We start from the raw sequence: 26,108 nt of genomic DNA, 5'->3' as shown, positions 1-26,108 counted from the left end.
AAAACCACGCACACACTCCCCAACATTTAACATGTACATCTTCAATTTCTAAAATACACACACTTGTTACCAAAGGGAAGGGGTAGCACAAATTGATACATACACAGGGGAATTTGCCCTTTCAACAAGTTCATCATGAGGGCAGCCAAGGGTTCTATGCACAAATATTGTTAACGGCACATTATGATTCAGTTGCTCTACCACAAACCTTTCACCTTCACAGAAAACACTGTGCTAAAGCAACGTTCTGGTTACAGTGCCCTACAAAAAACCTATCAGATTAACTAACAAAAATCACTGCTAACGGGGATGTTATGGTTACGTTGCGCTACTAAAAACATATCTCCTTCACTGAAAAAACTATGCTACAGGAACTTTATGGATACACTGCCCTACCAAAAACCTATGAAATAAACCAACAGAAAACATTGTTAAAGGAACATTATGGTTAAGTTGCACTACCAAAAAACCTATGAAATTCAATGGAAAAAACGTTGCTACAGGGATGTTATGGTTACAGGTAAAACCGAAAACCCCCAGAAATTTGCCAGTTATGGTAAGGTACGCAACCATAACTCGCTCTACCACTGTGCACTGCAAAGACTAACACCCATGACCTCAAAGATGACATCACAAATGTCATAGATGACATCACTGATGCCATCACATGTGCCTTTAGTTTTAATAACAAGCTTCCACAAGGGATTGTCAATATAATGTTGCCACAAAACTATCCGAGGTCATTTGGAGGACTATCATGAGATACATAATTCAGCACAGAATCCATTGCTATAAACACCATTGCACTACAGACTTCTTTCCAGTATAGCAGCCACCCCTTGCAGAAAGGTAGGCATTGTCTGCAGCATGCACCATAGAGGTCCAATATTCAGATTTTTGCCATGCTACATAGTATAATGATGAATGCTTTATTTTCAGAGTTTCCCGTACTGTGAAACATGTAATAAGTAGCTAATACCCCCTCACGTACTACAGATTTGTACTAGTACACACAAACCATGAAGAGACCACAACGCACACAAACATGCCCATATACCGGGAAAGTAAAGTAAGCAAAAAAGCAGCAGTATTACCAGAAAGTCTTCATAACCTAACTGATTATCTTCATGCACAGAAATTATTGCTGTGTTTCAGGTCTGCTTCTTCCCCTATGTGCATGAATGACATGATGTGACTGAACTCTTAGGAAAAGAGTGTAAGGACATATGAGAAGGGTAAGGTCTACAAATGTAGTACCTTTTGAATGTTCACTTCCTGCCTGTCAGTGAAGAAAACCACCAGCCCTACATATGTAAGTGAACAAAAAAGAAGGAGCCAGACATGTGACATGCTCCTAGTACCTAAGCAGTAGCGCCTGGTCACTGGTTAATGCTGGATACCCAAGAGATGCTTTTAGCTCCTGCTTATCCAATCCTAATTTCGAATCCTGATGTGGACAGGAAGTATCCTGAGGCCTAATATTTCACGCCTTGAAGCACTTGTGTATACTTGCGTTATGAATACCACATCATATCATATCGTTGGTAATGGGTGGTCAAGGAGCAATGGTTGGAAAGCTATGAACGAGTCAAAGAAACACTCACTGATCAAGCGTCCAGACAATCGTTTTTTCAGTTCCACCATGACATTACAAAATGGCAAACACCATAGGCAAATTAGACTTGGTCCCACCCCTAAAGGTTGTGCAAGCCCGAGCTACTGGGTCACATCCCTCCTGAAAAAGACTACAAGCATCCCTGGGAATGTTGCAGCTTCACTGGGGGATAGCTTGAGTCTCTAGCAAGGCAAGGTCAGGAACCACGTCTGGGCCTACCCTGTCCCACTGCGGTGCCAAATGCAGCACTGAGGAGTGATATGCGGAAGGTTTCGCAGAATTATAACACCACCGTCAAAGCTCTGGGCAACCCTCCAGACCATCGTTTTTAGACCTATCACACCATTCCAGAATGGGAAAGGCCATGTGTGGGGGCCATTTCAATTGTGCACACAATATAAAACTAGCATGTGTTTGCTGGCGCTGGATTTGGTGGTCTGGTCAGTTCTCTTTGCATTTTCTACAAACTTTAAATTATGCTGACATTTTCTGATGGCATAAAATCCATCAACATTTTTGGCTGTTTTGCGATTGAAGGCAATTGGTGCGTTTTGTTGCCCTGCCAGATGTGCTTCTTATTGTTTATGTTCTCCTGCAATAATCTTTACCAGAACTTCTTTTTCAGATACTACTGGTTTTATCTCTTCCGTCCGCATGGCACATGAGCATGCTAGTGCCTTACCATACCTTCCCTACGCTCTCCCCCAGAGCCGGCCTGAGGCATGGGCAGTCTGTGCTGTCGTTCTGGGCGCGGCACTCTTGGGGCCCCCAGCTACCTGCTGCTATGAGTACAAGAAGTAACGCAGACTGGGCTGCTTCCAGCCACAGGGCCTTTCTTTGTGCCTGTTTTAGCGAGGCTGTGCTGTCAGCTCCCAACCCCTGTGACCCCTATCTAGAGACAAATACCTCCCGCCCGCCCTAGGGTGACTTACAGTTAGAGCTTATCACTCACGCTTTTTGGTCCATTTAAGAACCGTTGTTTTGGTTTGAAAGGGTGCTTTTATTCAGAAAGCACATACAGAAAAACTAGTTGCGGTCCAAATCTGTCTTTTTTTAAGACAATTCAAATATGTTGACAAAAAAGAGTTGCGCACTATCTTGAAAGTATTCATATGTCCGCATTTGGTGTGTTATTTTTTTGGGGAGAATGTCCCATATCGCTATCATCATATAAAGCATGCCTTTGTAAAACGATGCAAAAGGTTACCATTTCACATTATATTTTGCTATGATTAAGACAGCCTACAAGCCATGGTTTATAATTTTGTGGAATTGCATTCTGGTATTTGTAGCATTCAAGATGGGGTGAAAATAATGCAACATTTGTACACTTTTTGTTTAGCATATTTCTATAAGGATTCCGATATTGCTGGAGTACTTTAATTATGATGCGTGTCCTTTTGAAGTCTGATTTATAAAACAGAGTATTGTTGAAGGCCAAACGTTTGGTGAGGAGGGGATAGAATCAGAGGGCACATTTGTTGTGATGATTTACCAGGTCCATGGATGTGGGAAGAGAGGATGCTGGAATGAAGTTGTTCTTCCTGTCCCTGTGCTGATTTTCAGGGTACAAATGGAGATTACATGTGGATTGACAGTGTCTACTCCATCCGTTTGGGTGTTTTTGAGGCCAGCATGCAAAAAACCTTGTTTGCTCAGGTTTTCGCCCACCAGGATTTGAACCCACTAACCCACAAAACCACATGAAAGTGTCTACAAAACACACATTTTGTATTGGTATTTTGGCTTCCATAGAATATTTTAATATAGATTTTGGGTTAAAAGGTAGACACCTTTTATACTTTGCCAGCATTCTTCAAGGAAAGTTTCCTCTAGCTGTTTTATTTTTTTCTCGGGTATTGATGATTCATTTTGTGAAAGACAATGCTTGTTTCTGTTTTGAATTTTCTTCTATTATGAAAGGCCAGTTGAATTAAATGTATGTATTTCACTTTAGGATACGTTCAGTGCCTGTGCGTATGATAATGATCCCCCTCACACTTTTTTCTGGGCTTGAGCCCTATTGATGACATTTGAAGACCTGCGGAATTGCTTACTCTGACTGCCTCAGTGCCTTTCTGGAAAATAGGCTTTCTTACGATTGCACTATCCTGCAGCAAATGCACTTTGCCCTGTCTGGCCCAGAGCCAATCCGTGCCCTTATGTCCTTGCAATGTGCCGTCACATTCGGTATGTTTGAATTACTCACCAGTGATCTTCATTACTCTTTGTCCTGCCCTTCCTCGTCACAGTACCTTCTTATGAGGTACCTGTTTAGCATATTTACTCATCATTACTGTGTGCTCAGTGAATGCTTTCCTTGCAGTCAGTGTGGGTCAGCTATCTTAGGAATGCCAGAGGGAAAGCAGAATGTTTAGAGCAGGGGTTTCTGGAGATGACCGTTGGTGGGGACTTGTAGATGGGAACCTGTAGCAGAAAGAGGCCCAGCCCTTTACTCCCATGTAACATTTCTGCCTGAGTTCTAAGTATTAAAGTACATTTCCTTTTTGTATTTACTTGACTCCCACATGGTTCCTGCGTGCTGGCTGCTTACCTGCGGATCCCAGGTACTACAGTACCCATCTCTACAAACGATTCAGCTCACTAGGCTAAGCCAAAATAAGACTCACTCCTGATATTGCTACAACCGTAATATTCACAGTTAAAATTCAGATATATAATGTCAATTCATTTCATCCCCACGGATATTAATAGCACATTTATTGACATCATTTTCTGCAATTCAAATAAAGGGACCCACATATCTTTTGCTGCCCGTGCCCCGCAAATTTGAGTGCCGGCCTTGCTCACCCCCCACCTCAGCTTCATGAGACAAAACCATAAATGAGTGGTTTGTCGCCACCCTCCTACACCATCCTCGCTTCTTTTTCCAGAGAAACAAACAAAAATACCTGTCGTGATGCAAACCCACTCCCACGTCCCTGATATTCTCTGCCGCAACAGACAAAACAATGATGCCGTGCGATTCCTGAAGCCCATTTTGCCCAGAGAACACAGACACACATGTTTCACCAGATACCACTGCGTGTTGCTCTTATTACAGAAGAGTGGGGCACAGTAGGCTTTAGCAAGGCCGGGGCTCGATGTGTCTGAGCCACAAACATTTCCACTCAGAGCCTTCTCCATTCTCTTTCCAGGTAAGCAGAAATGGCATAAGTATATGTGGTCGGGTTTAAGGAGCTTTTAATATGCAACCATTCAGCTACTGCCCTAATGGTGCTCTTTTTTCCAGAGCAGTAGGATGCAGCCGGGCAGCAGGGGCGTTGCTAGGGGGGGGCTAAGAGGGCTATAGCCCCTGATCTTTTGGGTGCAGCCCCGGATAGAATCCCAGGAGCTACAGCCAAAAGACTAGCTAGCCCCCAGTCCCAACAGTTCCGACATCAGCTTAGCCCCGGGTCGTTTCCAGACCTAGCAACTCCCCTGCCGGGCAGTATGCGGCAGCAACACAGCCAATCAGTCTCTGCCATGCAAGTGTCTGTTCTGCCCCCCACACCATACCATTTGACTCTAGAGGCGGGGCGGATGTCGGTGAGGTGGGGTGTGAAGAAGGTGACTGAGGCAGTGGCAGACTCGTTATTTCTTTATGATGGGAACCTTATGTTATGGCATGCCCTTTTGACATGACACCTGGTCTGTGGAATGCTGTAATATCACAGCTGTGGACACCTGCTTTCAAGGTAATGACATTTTTTTTAGAAAACCAGGAAGCCGATGGGCAACCACAATAGGGTTCTTTACCAATCAGGGGTTCTAATTAAATGAAGACATGGCAGCACAACTCTCTGTTGCTGCTGGCATACCCGTAACGCAGTGGTTAAAACTCCTACTTCCGGACATTTAAACAATACATAATGTTATATGTCCCTGCTTCATTCTACAAATCCCCCCAGAACTGTCTCCACAAACCACCTCTGCCAGGGGTGTGGCCAGGTGCCATGAGGGATTCATACATACCTGATCAGACTGGATCAGCGAGCTGGTGGCCAATCTCGTTCCTTGGCTGGTTCCCTCCTCTAGAGCAGCCTCCCCCTTCCTCTCTATCTTGAGCCAGATCTCCTCAAATTCCAGAAGCTCCTCAAGACTTTCCTTTTCACCTCCTCCTTCCCCTCTGGCTCCCTTGCTAAACCCCACAGTCCCTCAGATTGGTGACTACGGCCGTTATGTGTCCTTCTGAGTCTGGCCTCACTCCCCCAATCGCCTTCAGCATCTGCCCACTCACAGCACTTGCCTTCAGGCGCCCACTGGCCAGTGCTATCTCACAGGCCTGCACTTATTGTATTTGCAGTTGACCACTCTTACCAAGTGATCTCTGCCAGGCACCTAACAGCTGCCGTCATCTTACTCCCTAGCACTTCCCTCTGTGTAACTCCTATCACTTACCCCCTCCCTTCTCTCTCTCTGGACTTGCACGTTCTGAATGCTCACAAGGCCTAGTCGGACTGCCTCTTTCTTTCTCTTCATTGCTATCATATTTGCCTTTTGTTCCGATGTTCCCTCTCCGTTGCCTTCTGGGCATTTTGAAACCCAATTTACTTGATGTATAAGCACCTTACAAATGCACAATACATAAATAAATAGGCCAGGGCACTAAAAGCAAAGCTGCCCACAATTATGGCTTTACCAAAATACTTCTTTCTTTCCCTCTCGCACGTCTCTTAGACAATTCAGAGATGTTGGGGCTCATTATGAGTTTGCCAGTATTCCACTGATAAATCTGTTGGAATACCGGCAAATGGAATTACTGATACTGGTCAGGCGGTATCACTGATTACAAGTGGTGGTCGGCTGGTCTAAATCCCTATTTAATGGAGTAAATAGGACCCCATTGGGGATATTTGTCTGTAATACCACCACTGCCCGCTGGTATTACCGAATGGTAATACTGCCAATTTTTTCATGTAAAGTGGAGGAGTTACCGCCAGCTTGAAACTCCTCCACTTTATCTTAAAAAATCTCCAGAGGTAAAGTGGAGGAGTTACCTCCAGCTTAAAGCTGGAGGGGACTCCTCCACTTTACCTTATAAACATTGCTGGTTTACCGTCTGGTTATACCGGCATTGGTACTACCCGAAAACTTGTAATTGTGAGGTGTGGGAAAAATTGAGGTAAACGGTATTACCTTAACTTTTTTCCTGCACTGCTAAAATCACAATGGGCCTGATTGTGCCTTTCTCACTGTGAAAAGCTGACTCCTCACCTTTCACTTTCAAGGGTTATAGTTTCCTGCTTACTAGCAGGGATATGGTGCCCTTCACAACATCCTAGGCTTTAGATTGTTGGATCTAAAAGACACCCAAGATTTAAGGTCTCTGTGCAGGTGTCTCCACCTTTGGTAGGCACGTTGTCCCAGGGACTTCAGGGTTATTTACCATTGTCCTCTAATAGAGCTCTACCATCTTTCCTGCAGTCCTTCTAGATGCTACTGGCTCCCGGTGACACTCTCCTGGCTGCTTAGCAGGGTCTTTAGGCACTGCACTCCTTCCTGGCTGTGCATAGTCTCTGCCGGCGGTATCAATGTCTCACAATATCCCCTGCCTGACTTCAGGCGTGTGAGGAAAGGTGGTCAAGTGTAACGTATAGAAGCTTGCTATAGAGCAATATATAAGGTGGCAAGCATAGCCATATTTGGAAAATGGACACTGGCTCACGTTGAAATTAACCAAGCTACCACAGAGAACGGCTGATGCTACAAGAATCAGGAGATGCAGGAAAACAGTTTGCTGCGCAGAGCCGACGATGAGTCTAGGTTGGCCCAAAGCGATGATGCCATTTTTAACAGGATAAGCACAGAGCACAAAGGGAGTACATGGATAAGCGCTGAAGGTGGGACATTCCTCTTAGATGGAAGAAGACGAAAACATCTCTGGGAGCCAAACTGCTGGTTAATAAAAATGTATAAAGTTCATATGAGATAGGATGAGCAAGTCTCTAGAGGAGCAACAGCACCCTACATAATTAAATCAAATAGCAGTAAATAGAAGGCTGAAATGGACAAATTTGTGGTCTTTTCAACTTTGACTTCAAAGTCTAAAACAAAGGCTATTCATTAGAGCCTTAAACTAAGATAGTTGTGTGCTCCCACTCCCTTGAATGTTCCAGGACAGTGAGCAGTAACACGGTACACTACAAACCGAAGACTTTGGCTGATAGCCTACCAATGACAGATGATAGACTAATTGGGAAAATTGGGAGTAGTCTGATAGGATTCAAACACCTAGGTTTTGTTTCACATACGTGCTAGTAAAGAGCTAAAAGTCCAAGTTTGGGATAGCATACCAACCAATCAGTGGGGTTGGGTGACAGCCTAACATACAATGTTGCGGGAACCAATCCACTGTTGTTATGTCCATTATAATCAGTACTATATGTGTTTAGAGGTAGTTCGAGACGTGCCCTACAGATAAGGGGTAGCCAATGATGAACTAATCCTTCTATGTTCTATAAGTAGATATGTTCCCTTTACCAATCCCTACTCTTGATAGGTTTTGTATTTTGACATGTAGAATGATACTGGGGTATAAGTCCTTTGTGTAAATCAAACTGCTGTGTGAGTGTAGAAGCATCAGTCTGATTTCTGCCAGTTGACCCAGCTTTATTGAATTGATAAGAAAGTAGTACTTTGCCATATTCCTTGAGTCTGTCCGATTATTTGGTTTGTGACCATTGTTGAAATTCCAACTAGCACAAAAATGCTTCAAGGTGCTACAACACAGTTCTCTCGAGAATCTTAAAAATAATGGCTCAGCAGGTCCTTTATTTTCGTCCTGTGGTGTTCGAAATCCTTACATAGGATGAGGGAGACAGAGAATGAAAGGCTGTTACGGTGCTCATCAATTCATCATGGGTGAGGTTACACCCCTGGGAAGCTACTTAGTGAGCCATGCCATCCTCCGTGGAGTGGTGCAGAGCTTGCACCCCTCCACGCCTGTCTCTGCTGGAAATATTACCCAAGATAGCAGACTGGGCCTTTGAAACCTGTGTCTGCAAAATGCAGGAAGCCTATGTTTACTCAGGAACAACACCTGAGATCAATAGGCAATGCAGACCCTCCAATCCCCACACATAAACGTGAGCAATTCACAAACGCAGAGCATCACCAAATGCCCGACCCAGGGGGAGCTTGTGGGAAGCTTGTAGATCACCCAACTTGGATACTCCACTAGAGTCTGTTCTTACCAAATACAATGAAGATTATTACTGTATGAAGCTTTGCTTCATCTAAATTTTGTTATTTTGTTGAAACGATTGATAAATAATAGTATATTCTTTTGCACTATAAAGTATGAAATACGCAATTGAAATTTGATATTAAAACAATTTCAAAATAATTTCTTCTGTAATGTAATAACATATTTCTGTTTGTAAAGTGTTAGCTAAGAACTATTGATTTAATTTCTATATGTAAAAAATAAAAATTGATGGACTCGCGCATTGGGTGTGCAGTGAGGTTTGTGTGCAGAGACACACAAAATCCATTCTCTTTGACTGAGACTGCTAGACTTTGTCGCTAGCGGCATGTTGCTACTCAAGCACTGATAGACATCATTATAGGATGGTGAAATATTTGATGAGATAGTTTACCCTTCTGAAATAAACAGTGTGGTCCAAGAGCAACACCTATTAGTGCTACATTAAAAGTGACCACATTCTCGGCGGTAAGGTGACCCCCCTGGCCGAGAAGCAAGTTTTAGGAAAGATTCCCATTTGTGTGAAGTTTTCCCTCCAGTTGTGTACCCTCCCTGACCCTCCGCCACTTTTTGTTGGTGTTTTACACCATAGTCTGACTTTGCCAGTGGAGCACAGCCTTCTGCTGCACTCCTCTGGGCTTTTTGTTCACTTTGTTATGGGGAAACTGACGTGCCCTTAAAGACAGTCAGTACTGGAGACTTTGTTTCCCTTAGTCCTTGTCAATGTTGCAACTTTTCTGCAACATGTTGCAAGTTTACAATGTACCTTACAGTACACTGCACTTGGGTCTTCCTGTCATTTCTAAAGGCCCTAGACACCCTCAAAGGATTTTTTAGAAGTGCAGATGTGCTGTGGGCAGGGTTGGTGGCAGCTTATCTATTCATATATTTTTAACCCTTTCCTGCCAGGTAATCTGTTTACCGTGTTTGGGACAAATAGGTGGATTGGCTCTAAAATAGCCATGCCACAAAGTCCTTTGTCCTGTCCCTTGGCCATCTTGCCCCTTCAGTTTACCCAGGTGGAGCCGACCCGGGTCAGTCCTTATTTGGGCATCCATTCTCCCGCGAAAAACCAAGCTTTTTCTGGCTTCTACATGCCTTGTGTGTGTGCTTCCAGGATGTGGGTTGGACTGTCTGGTTCCAATACACGTCCTGGGTGTCAGAGAGTCTCCGTGCTATGAATGACTGGGACCACCGTGGTCTGTGATTTGTCCACGTATGGCGTGCCCGTATGTGAGCAGATCTCCCTCTGGGTCCTCTTCGTTTTGGCGCGAAGGAGATTCTGGATAAGAGAAGACTCCAAACACCCGTACCATATCGAACTCTTGAGTTCTCACTAAACAAAGGATAGGATCCAAGTAACCTGAAACTAAGAAGCCGAGTCGAGGAACCACTGGTGACCCGCTGGAAGGTTTAGCACCCTGAGCCCGCTGTTGTCCCCCTGGGCCCCTCTGCATCTGATTGAACTAGAAGGTCTGCGAAGACATTTCGACCCATTTGAATAGTGAGACCAACTTTTCTCGGCACCTTCATTAAACACTGCAAGTAAGCCTTCTCTGAAGTGTCCCTGGGCTAACCAGTAGGTTGACCAGCTTGCGCAGGACCTTTGCTCTGATACCGCCACCGTTTCGAGTAGATCCTTAAAACTTGGGACATTGCAAGCTCTGTGTTCATGGCACTCTCACACCGAAATTTGTATACTTTGCGTTCCCAGAGTGAAGAGAGAGCGCTCAAACCACAGTACATGTAGTTACTGTGTCGCCCAGCTGTGGTGACGAACCTTACAGGTGCTTTGTAGCTGTGCCCCTCTGTGACCTGAAGCCTGCTACAGTGAAACTGGCCTGATCCATCCACCAGGAGCGGAGACATCACCACTGTCCCATTTGGGAATCAACACTGTAACTTTGTTGCTGAAAGTCGCAGAGCCGTACAATTGCTGCATTTGAACCTGCAACCAAAGTGGACTCGACTGCCGAAGTTTGGTCCAGAGGCCACCAGGGGTCGGTGAATACTTGCAACCCTTACTGATGACCCCCAGCGCAACTACCTGTTTTTACGCACGAGTGACCCATGAAGGCTCCTCTCCTTTCCATAGATAGCCTGAGCTATCGAACCATTCCCAACTCCTGGAACCTGTTCAAAGATGATATCCGTGCATCTCAACGCCCGGTCTACATTCAATGTCAATATATTGACAGGATCCACAATTCTGGATCCTCGTGAAGTTAGTTCATGTCCTGCTTTTTATGGAGGCAGCACTGCCTTACGGGTCATTTAAGGGAAAGGATGCGGATCCTTCTGTGAGGTACTTTGTCCAAGCGAATTAATCGGGGTTTAGTGCTGTGCTAACATACAAATTTTGACCTTTGCATAGAAATATTGTTTACAGAATCTCCTGCAGGCACGACTCAATAGATATAGCGTTTACAACAGTATAAACAGATTTTGTGAGAAAATGGTTTCTATTCTTTAAATAGAATTTGATCAATTCTGCTCCTTATTTTGTTCTTGTGTCTATGTGGGCATGAGCACGCGGGCGCCGTTGTGTGCATGTCTGTGTTTTGCTGTTTGCACTGAATCATCATGGCGAGGATCTGGCGAGCAGTCATGACTCTGAGACATTGATTGCCTCACATTTCTGTGTTTTTATTTTACGATTCCAGTATAAATTTGAAAGAAACTCGAGTGAGTCCATGGACATGCACAGCAGAGAATTTGCTTTATTCATAGTCTTCTCTGTTAAGGATTTTTCAACAGCTAGACTAAGGCAGAAGTGGGCGCCTCCTTTTTTCATTTGCCTTGCAAATCATAAAAAAACTCGTATTATTGACGTGATTTTGTCTATCTTTCATTGTTTTTCAGTCTTTTGTGTTTTTTTATATTTCTATCTTTACTTAGGTATCTCATAGGGCAAACAAAAAAATAGTGGCTTGTTGGTGCTTCAAAGCACTTGCCCGCCAGTCTGATGACTTCAAGGTTGAGGTTCCATCTTTGTGTTGATGAGCGATTGTCTAGTCGGGCAAAGGGGTATTTCAATTGGAGAATTCTTTGGGTGATAAGCAGAGAGATCTATAAGCATAGTGGTCCGATTCCCATGATAAATGATTACCCCATGTGATTTGTGCGTTGCTACTGTCAAATAAATACAATATTTCTGAAAGACTAAAATAATCCTGTTTCCCCACACATAACCTATCCGCCTCCACTGCTACCACTTGCCTATCCTTATATTCCTATCCTGAAAACATTTTATAACTTCTGTTTCAACTCCAAACTTTTCAACCTTTCAACCATGTAAGGCGCTTCGAAACGCTCTGGCTAGGGCCAATGCTGAACAAACATTCAAATAAAATAAAGAAACTAATTGTCAGATCATTGCTGGGTCAAAACACACGTTTTGGCTTTATATCTATATCCTTCATCAGGAGCAATAACGTTTTAATGGTCGCATCAACCAATTAATACTTAGAATGAGATAGGGTGTACTGTTGAAAAACTTTAAAAATAAATTATAGAATATTTGAACAGCACTTTGATATTAGACATAAAACACACACTTGCAATGAATGAGGCATCGACAACAGAAAAGCAGGGTGTACTTTTTAATGTTCAACTGTAAGGACAATGGACATGTATCACTGGTCCTCAGGTGCCAATTGCAGGTGGTATCACGATTAATTAAAGTAAACTGAAAGCCTATTGAAATTGTTAATAGGCCAGGAATGCAAAAAATTACCCTTTACTTCAGTGGTGATGTCAAAGGTGTGTAATTCTACTGGCACATTGTCGAGCGCTCTGCATGCATATACCTCCACAGGCAGAGAATGGTGATACGTTACATTAGTTTGTTTTTATTTGTTGTTGTAGTCCATGTTTTAAATGGTTGTGCTAATAAAGCAATAGAACCCGAGGGGGGCAGCATTACCGGTCGGGTAATGCCCCTGGGACGATAGTTACAAGTCTGAGCGAAGCCCAACTAGTAATGTCCCCCTCCGAGGGGTGTATTGCTAATACTACTCCAGCACGTTGTACCAGGGTACTAATCGTATTTTTACTCGAGTTGAGAGACTTGAGCAAAAGAAAAATGTCCAACATGGATCAGGAGAAGGTGTGTAGTCCCTTCTCACTTTCCATGGTAGCCATTGAAAAGATGGGAAAAAAAGAAAACAAAGAAGGTTGTCGCCATTGAATGGGGCGAAGGGACTCCACTTAATCCCTTCTCCCTTTCCATGGTGGACTGACAAAGAAAGCGATGGAACTCCAAGGGACACAGCACTGCAAACCGTTGCAGGTGAGTCTTTTTCGTGCTGGTAGGGATCCGGGGAGTGCCAATCAGATCGACTGAAACAATCTAATTGTCTCTCGCTGGGTACTAATGTATGTTATTATGGTAGAGCCTATGAACTCTGAATGAAGTGTTGGTCCTTATGATGTTTTGATGGTTATTTTTAGGTGGATGAAAAAGCCTCGCTGTGGAGTTCCTGATCACCCCAACTCAAGTCACCGGAGGAGGAATAAACGTTATGCACTAACCGGACAGAAGTGGCGACAAAGGCACATAACGTACAGGTAAGTATAGCACTGTGGAAGACTCACGATGCCACTGTTCTGTTGTAAAATACTTTTGAGTTAAATATTACAGAGTTTGAAAGAAAAATAGTCTGCCTTTACCCTGCAATGCCCACTTTGGGCTGTAGGCCATTACTTAGAGTGTTGGCCCGCCACGAGGGTAATATCGCGTCATTATGAACAGGGCAGATGTGGAGGAAAATCGGGGAAAAAGGCTTATCATGCATTTCGCCGGATATGACCGAGTCTAATGATGAAAACGTGGAAACTCACTACTGAGAACTGCTTACGCAGGTACGCAGGGATTCTGATGCCCGCACACCTGCATGATTCCAGAATGTGTGGTCGCTTTTCTGGCAACAGAAAAAAACAGGCATAATCCGTTCGAATCTGCAGACAATAACGGCAGCCATGTTTGTCGTCACAGCAGCCACAATTGCAGATCTCTGCCATGCCCCTGTGTGCAGGGCCTGGATCTCTCCAGAATCTGTGCATTCCAATTGGTTGGCTCCTTCAGCCAGATTCACCTAACTTGTAACAAGGTACTCCAGACCAACCCACGGAGTAATGTGATGTGATAATATAATGCTCAACAGCCAATCAGATTTGGAATCTAGCGCCTAAACTGCTGCTTAGCCCACTTCAGGGTGCTCCTTGTAATGCCACACCACACTAAATGTAAATTACCATTATCTAGCTAACATGTAATGCAAAAAATAAAATGTTTATTTTAGGTTATTTTAAAGTGCAGGCAGCAGTGAGAGTGTATTGCTCCTAATGAACTTGTTGTAATGGTTTGGGTCTATTTGACCTAAAACATTTGACCTAATCACATTTGATAGAATTTATTTGACTTTTTTTGGTCTTAAATGCAGGGAGAGACCTTTCTGTATGGATGTCTGCAGGTCTATCTCTGCACTTATTATTGCCTTTTGAATGTCAACAAATATGATTCAAGACTGATGGAAGCTTCACATCTGTCTCCTGGCTCATGCTCTGGGAGAGCTGCATGCATCTCAACACCAGTGTTTTTATCTGAGCATGTTTTTTTCCAAAGTAATTGGAAAAAGAGTTTGGCTTCACCTCAGGTTACAAGAAAAAGAACGCTGCAAAGGACTTGACTCACAATTGTTGGGGCTACAGCCCACAACAACGAGCTGTACTGCGTGTATGGCCTACTCCTGGGTTAGCGCCAGCCACAAAGAGGAGAGTGCTCAACAAAGCAAAGGGATGATAGCACTATTATGAGTCTGCCATCACAAGCCGTCCCATGGCTATGCCATAGCAGTCAATAATGAGGGAGCCATATTATGATATTGCGGCGGAGAAAAGTGCCATAGGCAAGCAGTATGCCAATTAAGTCCACTGGAAAGCTGAATTATACTTTAGGCCTTGATAAGTCACAGGCACCTACTGTCTGTCCCATCGAAAGCTTCAAGTCAAGCCCAGGTGTCTCACTGATCACAAGATGGCTGCTGACTGGTGCTTCCTGTCACCTGCACAGGGACAGGAAAATGCGACCTTTAAGAAGCCCCTCGTCACCCAGGAAGAGGGGAGGAAAGAAAAGAGATTGATGGGTGTGAGTTTCACCTCTTTTGCAGCAACGAGGATGAGCAGCAGGGCCGAAGAACCGGAAGAAGAGCGTCCAGACTATGGGCCTCATCACGACTTGGGCGGTAACAGTAACGCTATTAGCGCGGGCGGTATTAGCCCTGCCGCCAAACTCGTGATCCGGCGCTATTAATCCCCATTCCCCATTGAGCCCATTCGGGAATGCCCCATTCCCCATTGGGCTCAATGGGGAAATTCCAGCGCTAATACCGCCGGCGGATTTCCCGACGGCGGTAATAGCGCGAATTTTCAGCGGATTTCCCCCAGCTCAGAGCTGGGGAGAAATCCGCCAAAGTCCTGCTTTGGCGAACCCTTAAATCTGCCGGTAATAGCGCTACCGCCGGATTTAAGGGTTACCGCCAAAGTCGTGATGAGGCCCTATGTGTGACTTCCAGCAAGTGTGGCGCATCAGAAGAATAAAAGAAGACTTGTTTCACATTGGAATTCATCTGTAAAGGTGCTGGACATTACAGCATCAGACATTTGGAAATCTCTCCCCAAACTATATGTATTTTTGTTGTTGTTGTATTTATTGATTTATTAAGCGCCTTAGGCCAAAGCGCTGTACAATTGAACAACATAATACATAAAAAAACAACATAACAGCTGAAGCAAATACATAGTGAATCATTCAACAAAAACAGTGAAAAGAGCAATTAACTGAGGGGGATAGGTAGGGAAGGGGAGAGGGAGAGCATGGGAGTGGAGTGGTGATGAATGGTAGGATGAGGGAAGGGGGAAGGGTGAGAAGGGGGAGGTAGGAGAGGTGGGGTTAGGGGAAAGAATCAGGAGGGGGGAAATGACGATATGGCGATAATTCCCACTGAACTAGTTTGTACCGGACTGGTTGATAATGCCACACAACCAGAAATAATGGTCTGATCAAATCAAGGGCTATTAGTACATGTGTCAGGCAGTTACCATGCCTTGGTGCTGGCATCTGCCAAGAAAGCAATACAGAAGCAAGAAAACAGAAAACGTCTGATGCGCCCATGTGGGTGCACGAGGCAACATGATGTGCGCCTGCGTCAGGAACGTGAGGGAGAAAGTGAGATTTATTTATTTCATTTATTGGGTATTTATAATACGCCTATACACAATGTGCGTCAAGGCGCAACAAGGCAGAAGGGGAGGGGCAGGGATGATAACCAAAAACAGTCCTACTAGGCCTTGTGACATTTGGATCATGCAAGTGCAGTAACAAGAAGTGTGGGGTAGAGGAGACGGGTGAAGTGCGGGTCAGGGCAGAAGGGCCAGAGGGATAAGGGAGTGCCGGGGAGGCCAGGTAGACAGAGCCAGAGGAATTCAGAGAGTGCAGGGGAAGGAACGTCCATGTGCTAAGTGTGAAGTACGGGGCTGGAGGTTCAAGGGGTGCAGGCCCAGCCAGGCTAGTGCAGGAGGAGTGGGTCTGGAAGGGCAAGTGCAGGTTGAGGGGGGGTCAGGGTAGACCAAGTGCAGGGGTAGACTGGACGAGGAGGGCCTGGGACTCAGTAAGAGTCTGAAGGAACCAGGCAGCCAGTCAAGAGGCAGAAGGGGGGAATTAGCAGGGGAGGGGGAGAGGGAAGGAGGAAGCGAAAAGGAAGGTCTGGAGAAGCTTCCTGAGCTTAAGGAGATCCGGCTCAAGTTTGAGAAGGGCGGGGAGGCCATTCCAGAGGGAGGCACCTGTGGAGGAGAGAGATCTACCCCCCACTCTTTGCTTGGAAAAATGTCTGGTCTGCAGAGAGTTGGCACTAGAAGACCACAGGAAGATATTTAGGGAGAGAGAGTTGGATGTAGCGGGGTCCCACGCCCCAGAAAGCCTTGTGGATGATGCAGAGGGTATTGAACTTGATCCTCGCAGCAACCGGGAGCCAGTGAAGAGATGTTAGGGCTGGAGAGATGCGGTCCCTGGGCTTGAGGCCAAGGATAAGTCTTGAAATCCTATTCTGTATTAGTTGAAGGGGGATGAGGGAGGAGTTAGGCAGATGGAGGAAGAGGCTGCTGCAGTAGTTCAGCCTGGAGAGGACCAGAGCTTTGGAGACATTGAGTTTCTGGGGGAAAGAGAGAAAGGGTAGAATACCTCCGGGGAGGTGCAGATGAAAGTGGGCCTTCTTGGCAAGGTCTGTGATGTGAGGAGAGAAGGAGAGAAAGGAGTTGAAGATGACACAAAGGTTTTTTGACTCACCAGAGGGTGAAGGGAGGGGGCCCGTGGAGGGCGGCCAGAGTGTGGGAGGGAAGAAGAGAGCAGGGGCCTCTATGAGAAGGATCATTGTCTTACTGGCATTAAGTCAGAGATTGTTTGCAGTGCACCATGCCTGAATAGGAGTCAGGCAGTTAGGAATGCGAGAGAAGAGGAGGAGGCAAGCTTGAAAGAGAGCTGCGTGTCATCCGCATTACACTGAAAGTTAGGAGGGAAGGTGGAGATCAAGTGGGCAGAGGGGCCAGGTAGATGTTGAAAAGCCAAGTTGTGAGGATAGAGCCCTGAGGTACACAGCAGGTGGGAAGTGAGATGGAGGAGAGAACAGGGCCCAGTTGAACCTGGGAAGGTCGGTCAGAGAGGAAGGAGGTCAACAAGTCCAGTGCCAGGTCTGTGATGCCAAGGGTATCACAGAGTCGATTTGTAAGGGTGGCATGATTGACTGTATCAAAGGCAGAGGAAAGGTCAAGAAGGATGCGAAGGGAAGGAGATTGGAGGTGAGATTAGAGAGCAAGTCTTTACAGGTGTTCAGAGTTCAGTTTCCGTGCCTCTGGCAGCTCTGAAGCCAGACTGGTGGCCATGGAGACAACAGATTCAGTGTGGTGGATAAGCTGGGAGATGGCCAGCTTCTCCAAGAGTTTGCCCAGAAAGTGGGTATTGGAGATAGGGGGTAGTTAGCTGGACAGGAATTGTGGGCAGAATGCTTTTTGATGAGAGGGTGCACAATGGAGTGCTTGAAGAGTGAAGGGAAGGATCCAGTGGCAAAGGAGTGATTGCAGCAATTAGCCAACTCTGGAGCAAGGGAGACAATGTTGACCATGATAGTTCTGGAGGAGCAAGGTAGCACCTGTTTAAATGAGACTTTCATAGAGCGGATTTGTCTAGTAACCTCATTAGGTGATGCAGGAAAGAAAGAGGAGAGTAGGAGGGAAGGAGCGAGGTGGTGGGGGCAAGGGAGGCCTGAGCACAGGTGAGGGAGAAGGGAATGGTGAAGAGAGTGAGGACAGGATGTCCTGGGTTTTAGTGATGAAGTGAGAGGTCAGAGCAGTGCAGAGGGCCAGGGAAAGCAGAGGAGAAATGGAGACTGCAGTAGGATTGGCGAGTCCCTTGTAGATTTTGAAAAGTTCAGCTGTGTTGTTAGTGGCTCCAGAGATGTGGGATTGGATATAGGCCCTCTACTTCGAGCCGATGGAGACTATGGATTGCCTTTAGAGCAGGTGGCAGGCCATTTTGTCAGAAGATGTGCGTGAAGCCTGCCACTTCCGCTCAGCAACTCTGCACTTGCGTTTCAGAGAGGCCAGGTCGGAGTCATATCAGGTGTTGCGCTTGGAGGCAGGCTTCATGCGGAGCATCATGGCAGAGGCAAGGATGTCGAGAGTGTTGGAGATGGAGAGTTGAAGGTTAGTAAGGGCTGTGTCAGAGTGAGAGTCAGAGGAGGGAGTTATGGGGGGAATGAAGGTGCCGGCAAAAGCAGCAACTGACACTCACTTCATAGGTCAAATGAATGAGAAGGAGACAGTGCAGACGGGGTCTTAGCCGGGGGACCCAAGAGATCAAGGTGAGAGGAAAGGAGCATATGATCAGACCAGGAGAGAGGAGTAGTGAGAGGGTTGGAGATGGGGATGTCAGCAGAGATGAGAGCCTCCAAGGTGTGTCCGGCTGAGTGCGTCAAACCGGAGGGAAGAATGGAGAGAGAGAGTATCACAGAGGTTGCGGAAGAGTCCAGAGGCTGCTTCAGGGGAGTCAAGGTGAATATTGAGGTCTCTGAGAAAGAGAAGCTTGGAGGTGGAAGCCAGCAGAGAAGCGGTGAGGTCAGACCTGTAAATGGTGGCCTAAGTCAGCGAGAGGATAGGAGACACAAAGCCTGCAGACGAGGCATTTGAAGGAAGAGTAGGCCTGAGTATGATAGTAGCAGGGACCCATTCAGGGAACATCAGGGCCCCTCCGCCCCCAGACCGGTTAGGCCTGGGCTTAGAGAGGATCTTGTAGCCCTTTGGGTGGAGAGTGTCAAAACTCGGGGCAGGGCTGGCCGTGAACCGTGTCTCGGTGAGAGCGAGGATGTCAAGGTCGAGATCTTCAAGTAGGTGGCAGATGTCGAAAGAGTGTTACAGCATATAGCAGAAATACAAGACAACTAGAAGTGAGTTTTCTGGATAGAGGGATGAAAACCTAGATAGGGATAGAGAAAAATGCCTACATTTGAAACGCACAGCAAAAGCAGAAACACCCAGATCCGACTTTCCTGGATAGAGTGAAAATGCCTATGTTTCAAACACACAGCAATGCAGAAACACCCAGATCCGACTTTCCTGTATAGAGTGAAAACGCGTATGTTTCAAACACACAGCAATGCAGAAACATCCAGATTCGACTTTCCTGTATACAGGGAAAAAGCCTATGTTTCAAACACACAGCAATGCAGAAACACGAACATTCGACTTTCCTGGATAGAGGGTAAAATCCCAATAGTCTAACTACGACAATTCATTAAAGCCAGATATGGATACCATACAACTGTGAGCGGCGTGCAGCAGACGGCAAGCACAGCTTAAAGGAGTAAAAAGAGAGGAGGGCCAGTTAAATAGGGAGCAGCAATGGATGTTCCACCTGCCCGCACCTTTCTTACCTTGTCCGTCGCTACTGGTTGACAGCTGCGCTACATGCTCCCACGGCCAACACAGGCAAACATGGAAGCATCATGGGCCGAGAGATGGAAGGGAACATCGGAAGCAAAGTGGGTGTGGTGGAGCCTCTGCGGGGGAAAAGGAGTGTAAACGGGAGCCGGAGAAAGGGAGCATGTGGGCACAATCGCGTGAAGGACTGTGGACCAAGGGCCATGAGAAAGGAGGGAGTAGTAACAGAACAGGGAAAGAAATATGTCGGCGGGAAGGCTTGGGTGGGAGGTGGCGGGTGTTCTACACGGGTCGGCATCTCGAGCCATGTGCTAACTAAATACATCTTGCAAAACTCCATTCCTTGGCATGATCTAACGGCATATCTGGAAAAGGATTACATAGCAAAAGGTTTTTCAAAGACCATGGGCCTCATTACACGGATGGCGGTAAGGATTTACCGGTACCGGTAAAATACCGGTACCGGTAAATCCTTACCGCCTTACTACGAGGTCCCTTTGCGGGTTGGGGGATTTAACGCCTGCTTTTTGCAGGTGTTAAAAACCAACCCGCAAAGGGACCCAGGGAGCTAATTACGGTACCGCAATTTGCGGTACCGTAATTAGCGCCTTCCCCATTCCCATTGAGCCCTATGGGGCAAAAATGGGAATGGGGAAGGGCAATGGTGGAAGGGGGAATTGGTATTTTACCGGCATGAACCATGGCGCTAATAGTGCCATGGTTCTCCGCCATCCGTGTAATGAGGCCCTATGTTTCCGTGCCAAGGTGTCTACCGAGCAGCTGAAAGATGTGCATGAACTTGAGCCTTAGAGAGAAAACTGAAGAGAAAGTGAACTCACAAAGCAGGCGCCAAAAGACACAAGAAACCATCATTTGGGAAAAAAAATGTTGATCCATGGGAAAAACACCAGCAGAAATGGAAAGCCCGGGAAGATTATTTGCATATTATTAAGGGCCTCAAAAGGTGGAGGGCATGGAGAGAGAAAGGGGCGCACTGAGAACATAAAACCTGAGTAATTATGATAGGTATGGCTCATGGAACTGGTATGGTGTCTCCGACGTTAAGGGTGTATGTTAAACGATTGTAAAACAAAAGTTACAATCCAAAATGTTTGCACAGACATTGCCCTAGTTAAAAAATATAGCATTTTATCATCAATATGTTAACATTTCACAGCTCCGTTGATTAACATTTCCTATGTAACCTTTATTTTCATGGCAACTTTGCTGCTGGATACACGTGGTTCATACAGTTAAGACCGACTGCAATTAGACCGAATCCAACCTCAGCTGTGTCTCCTCTTAAATAAATTATCTCTTGGCCCAGGGCCAATGCTACAGTAAGGCAATTCTGGCCAGCTGTCGAGGGCACTACCAGCAGAGGACACAAGAGCATACTTGTTTGCTCCTAAAAACTTTAAACCTGGCACAATTGCAATTGGGTGTGGTACTACAATGGTGCTTCACTAGAAGTACCACACATCTTTGTGCTGGCTCAGCTCTCGACTCCAGCCTGCTGCCAGTCTCCTCTGCCTTGCCCCTAACACGTCAGCCTCCAAAGGCTTGCCTTCTTAACACCCATTTTCACCCACTTCTCACTGTGAACCTCCATTGCCGGCCCATTACTGCCTGATGCCAGTGTTTCCTGGGCCCTAGTCTATCCAAATCACCAGCTAGAGTATTCAGAAATTCAACTGTTTCCTCAATGTATCCCATCCCTGTGGTTTGCATCCATATATCTCACTAGCGCTTGCGATGTGTACAGCACGCCGATGCTGGCGGAGCTTGTTTTAAACCCTTTTGCTGGTTCTCATTTGTGGTATGTGTGTGGCTTGTGATTCAAAAATACAAAAACATCCTAAAAAATAGGTCTGATTGAGTTAAGCAGCCATCTTTCTTGTTCTATCTATTTCATAGATGGGCGCCACAACACCTTGTCCTTGGAACAGAGGGAGGGTCTTCCAGGGACAGCTAGACTTGCCACTGTCCTGACTTACCACTTTAAACCTTCAAAGCGTTGAATATGATTTTAGGGATGTGGAGTGTGTGATATTCACCTTATATTTAATTGTTGAGGGTTCACAGTCTTTTGTGATATAAACCGTTGGATAACGGCAGACCCCTAGAAAGTTGTTTCCGGTGGCCCCTTTCTGTGTTTGGTGCTACCAGCAGGACAAGCGGTGGCCAAGCCACGCCGCGGTCGGGAAAGGTCCTGTATCTGAGAGTACGTTTGATGGCAGGGAAAGACTTGGATTGACTTTGTGGGAAAACCCCTTTAAGGCAAGAGGACCATGGTGTTCTTCCACTTTGGCCAGACTTTGACACACTGTGTGCAAATACTGAGGTCCCAGAAGAGAACCCGAGGAAGGAGTTTTTCTAGCACGAAATTCTGATCAGAGACTTATGTACTCATCAGGAGGGGATGCCCAAGTCAATTAATCGGAAAGGGAAAAACTGTAAGGGAGGCGTATCCCTTGGGGTATTTGAGTTGGTGGGTAAAGCGAAGAACCAATCACGCTCAGCTCATAAAGGAGGGTCCACCCCCATCAGCTCTACTATTGCAGGTTCTTAAATCTTTCCTGTGTACACAATTGAAAGGCATTAAATACAGCCTTTTTAGGAGGGTGGGGACTATCGACTTTCAAACCTATCAGTTGTACAGCAGTACATCCAACTCTGTACTGAATTCTAGTGTCAGTGTGAAGCACTGATTTGGATCTGTTTGAAAATTAATACAAAAGGGTTGCGGTCCCCATGCAGTATTTGTGGCTGTCAAATCAATATTGCTAAACTATGTACAGGCATCAGTATAGTAACGCGCACCCTGTATGTTTCCACACACCTCTTGGCCACTTAGCACTAAGGGCTCATGCACACCCGGCGCCCCAATCCTGTACTACAGGTTATGATTGTCCTCTCAAGCGATAGGGGGGTGCTATGTTACATACACAATGCTTTAAAGACACAGAAATGGGCTGCATCATTTTGTCATTTGACCGGGGTAGCTTTGTCTTGGACCATGCCTGGGGTGGTATATGCTTACTCCATCCTTTTTGGCAAAGTTCTGGCAGATATTTGACCAGCTGCATTTAGAGCCATCTGCCGAATAAGCGTTGTCTAAATGCAGAAGAGGGCGGTGGACTGTGTCACAAGTCAATATGGCTGCTGATACCAAGTGGGTAGAATTAACGCGCTACACATTGTTCGAAGGGAATAAGAACGAGCTGGCAAGAGGGGTGCAACCTCCGACTGCCCAAGGTCTGATTGAGTTGATCCTACAGTTTGATTTATATCTTCAGCGGCAGAGACGATAAGGAACAAGGGAAGGAATTTGGTCACCATCTCATCAAGAGGTTCTTATAAATGACACCCTGTTCCAAGTGTTTCCTCAACCTCCCAATTAGAATGGACCTCTGCATAATTGCTCAATCTATATTTGCCTGTCTGAAGAACATAGCGGAACTTGGTGATGGGGTTGTGTCTCTGTTTGTGGCAATATTGGACATCTTATTAGGATAGATTAAGTTCTCCTTGTAGAATTATGAGGAAACAAGATCACCCGCTGCTTGTAAGAAAGGAGGCGTTGGGTGGTGTTCAGTTGGTTAATCAAGCAATGTGCCAATGTGTCTGGGATTGGGTCTTTCGTTCATGTTAAGTGTACTTTTCTTTTGTGCGCAGTTGAAAAAGGCGCCGACATTGTTGGATTATAGAGCCTCTGGTATATGGATCAAATATGAGTTAAGCAGATAAGGACTTCAGTGGTTCGAAGGCCCCGGGGGCGTGGGGTGGGGGTTATCAGCCTGGCAGTCGAGTAATCTTTGGCCTTTGGGCCGGTTAACAGTCAAAGACGTGTGTCACGAGTCTGAGAGGGGAACCAAAAGAGGTTTTGTCTTTTGATTAGATTTTTCTTTGGTATTTCATGGTTAGATAAGGTGAACCGAGGTATGGTTATAATTGTATAGGTTTGCTATCTGTTACCTTTGATCAGTGATTTATTATTGATTCTGTTCGAAGTACATCCATTACTTCTAAATTGAATCTGTTGGGTCGAATATACTTTTGCACATAGGATTTAATGCTGGAAGGAAGACTGCTTTTGGAACACGGTTGGGACATTGAGAGCATTGTGCAATTCCATTGGCTTATGAAATGCTGCAGCAGATTCGTCGGTTTGATTTATTCGGATATCTTGAAGCAATTTTGGATTGGTGATTTCTTGATATATTCTCCTTCAGTGCAGAAGGTATTACCCAAATTGTTCGTATTGACCGAATTTAAAGGGTCACAATTGACCTTTTCACAATTGACCGAATATATATATATATTATATATCGGTTTGGTAATATATATATTTATATATATATACATATATATATGGGTTTTGGGGGGTTTGGTGTTGGGTGGGGGATTGTGGGGGGTTTCCCCCCACATATATGGTACAATCGATCTTCACAATTCGGTCAATTGTGAAAAGGTCAATTGTCATTCGAGCAGTTGTAAAACGAACAATTCGTATACAACCGTGCAGAAGGATCATGCAACACATTTTGAAACAACTGTGAAGTGTATGTGTTTTGATAAAGACAGTATTAAATATTTAGGGTTCAATCATTCTTCTGTTGGGTCAACTATAAAACCTTGTATCAATGCTGTTTTTGTGTTGCCTATGAATACAACAACATCATGTACCTCATATAGACATGTATACTTTAATTTAGGAAGTCTGGCTAGTTTAAACTTTGGCTAGCATGAACACATTAAAATGAGTTTGTGGCTAAAGTATTGTTCTTGCTTTTCCTGCAGCATACACAACTTTACCCCCAAGGTTGGAGAGCTTGATACAAGGAAAGCCATCCGGCATGCATTCGATGTGTGGCAGAAAGTGACTCCCTTAACATTCGAAGAGGTTCCCTATCATGAGATCAAAAGTGAACGCAAAGATGCGGACATAATGATCTTTTTTGCATCTGGTTTCCATGGAGATAGCTCCCCGTTTGATGGAGAAGGTGGATTTTTGGCACATGCCTACTTTCCAGGGCCAGGGATTGGCGGTGACACTCATTTTGATTCAGATGAGCCTTGGACACTCGACAACTCCAATCATGATGGTAAGATCTCAAATGTATGTCAGGCTGTTGGTGAATTTGCATTACTACAACATACACAGTCATTAAGGGCTCGATTCATGGAATCGTACGCAGAGATCCCGCAAGACCCGCACACCAAGAACGACTCTGCAAGAGCCTGCGCGCAGATGTTTTACTGCACGCTCCGCCTATTTATGGAATTATTCACGCAAAGTAACCGTATATGCAAGTCGTAGCCGGAATACCCCCGACACCCTCCCCCACCCAAAACAGCCAGAAACAGCTATGTCTGCATGCTCCCAGAGTCTCAATACATGCATCCTTGAAACAGATGGGTCCCCCACAAGTAGGCCTGCATCTCGCGGACCCTCCGCGGGGTCCCCCGTAACTGTTACCGGTACCCCGACAACATGCATACGCTACACTGTGTACGGGCACCCGTAAGTTAGATTGGAACCCCGGCTGTATACACGGACCCCTAAATCCCACACCATATCTTACCTCTGTGCAGTGAATCCTATGCGCAAGTATCTCTACACCTGCCTTTGGGTGCCAGACGTTATCAGTTGGATCCATGAATACATATTGTTCAGCAAAATAGTGGGGTGTGCAATGGACTGCCTGCGGGCCGTCCCTCATAACGCTTACATTTTCCATTGTTCTTCCTCATTTTTACGAGTTCTGTCCTCTTCCCTGCCCTCTGCGCAAGCCATGCCCACGCTCTGCATGGTGTCTTGCGCAAGGCAGTCGGCCCCTCACAGAGACGTGCTGAGCCTGCGCAAAGTCCCTGCAAAGTACAAAAAGGTGCTGCACAGTCGATTCCATACATCCACAAACGTGATTTTGCACACAGTTTGGCGCGCAATGTCCCTATGTACCATGCAAATAATTCCATGAATTGGGCCCTATGTATGTACAACACAGTTACTGTTTCAGAAAATCCTTGGCTATGCTAAGGGCAACTGCAATTTTTAAATCTTGCCCTCGGTTTGAATATTATAACCTAAATGCATTGGTTGTCAAATGTATTTATGTATTTTTTTTATTATTTATTTTATACAGTTCATTACAAACTTTTGAAATATAGAACACAACTCTTCGATATGAGAGCAATATCATTCTAATTCGGCATTTATGTATTTGATATAAAGTATACATTATTTGTTTCTGTTGCACAACTGTGTATTTGCAAACCTATCGTTTTGTTTGA

General features: G+C 45.5%; 1 protein-coding gene across 1 annotated transcript in view; it reads left to right on the top strand.

The window, feature by feature from the left end:
* MMP24 (matrix metallopeptidase 24) overlaps positions 1-26,108 on the top strand; it is a 744,834-nt gene that overhangs the window by 504,026 nt on the left and 214,700 nt on the right. The window contains exons 3-4 of the mRNA XM_069652218.1: positions 13,275-13,391; positions 24,615-24,919. Coding sequence (XP_069508319.1) covers positions 13,275-13,391; positions 24,615-24,919 — 422 coding nt within the window. The remainder of the gene's footprint in view (positions 1-13,274; positions 13,392-24,614; positions 24,920-26,108) is intronic.

The sequence above is a fragment of the Ambystoma mexicanum genome, chromosome 3p, assembly GCF_040938575.1.
Source record: "Ambystoma mexicanum isolate Mex_15411 chromosome 3p, UKY_AmexF1_1, whole genome shotgun sequence".
In the NCBI taxonomy this organism is placed as follows: domain Eukaryota; kingdom Metazoa; phylum Chordata; class Amphibia; order Caudata; family Ambystomatidae; genus Ambystoma; species Ambystoma mexicanum.
Note: the sequence above shows the minus strand (reverse complement) of the source record. Positions and strands in the feature narration are given on the sequence as shown.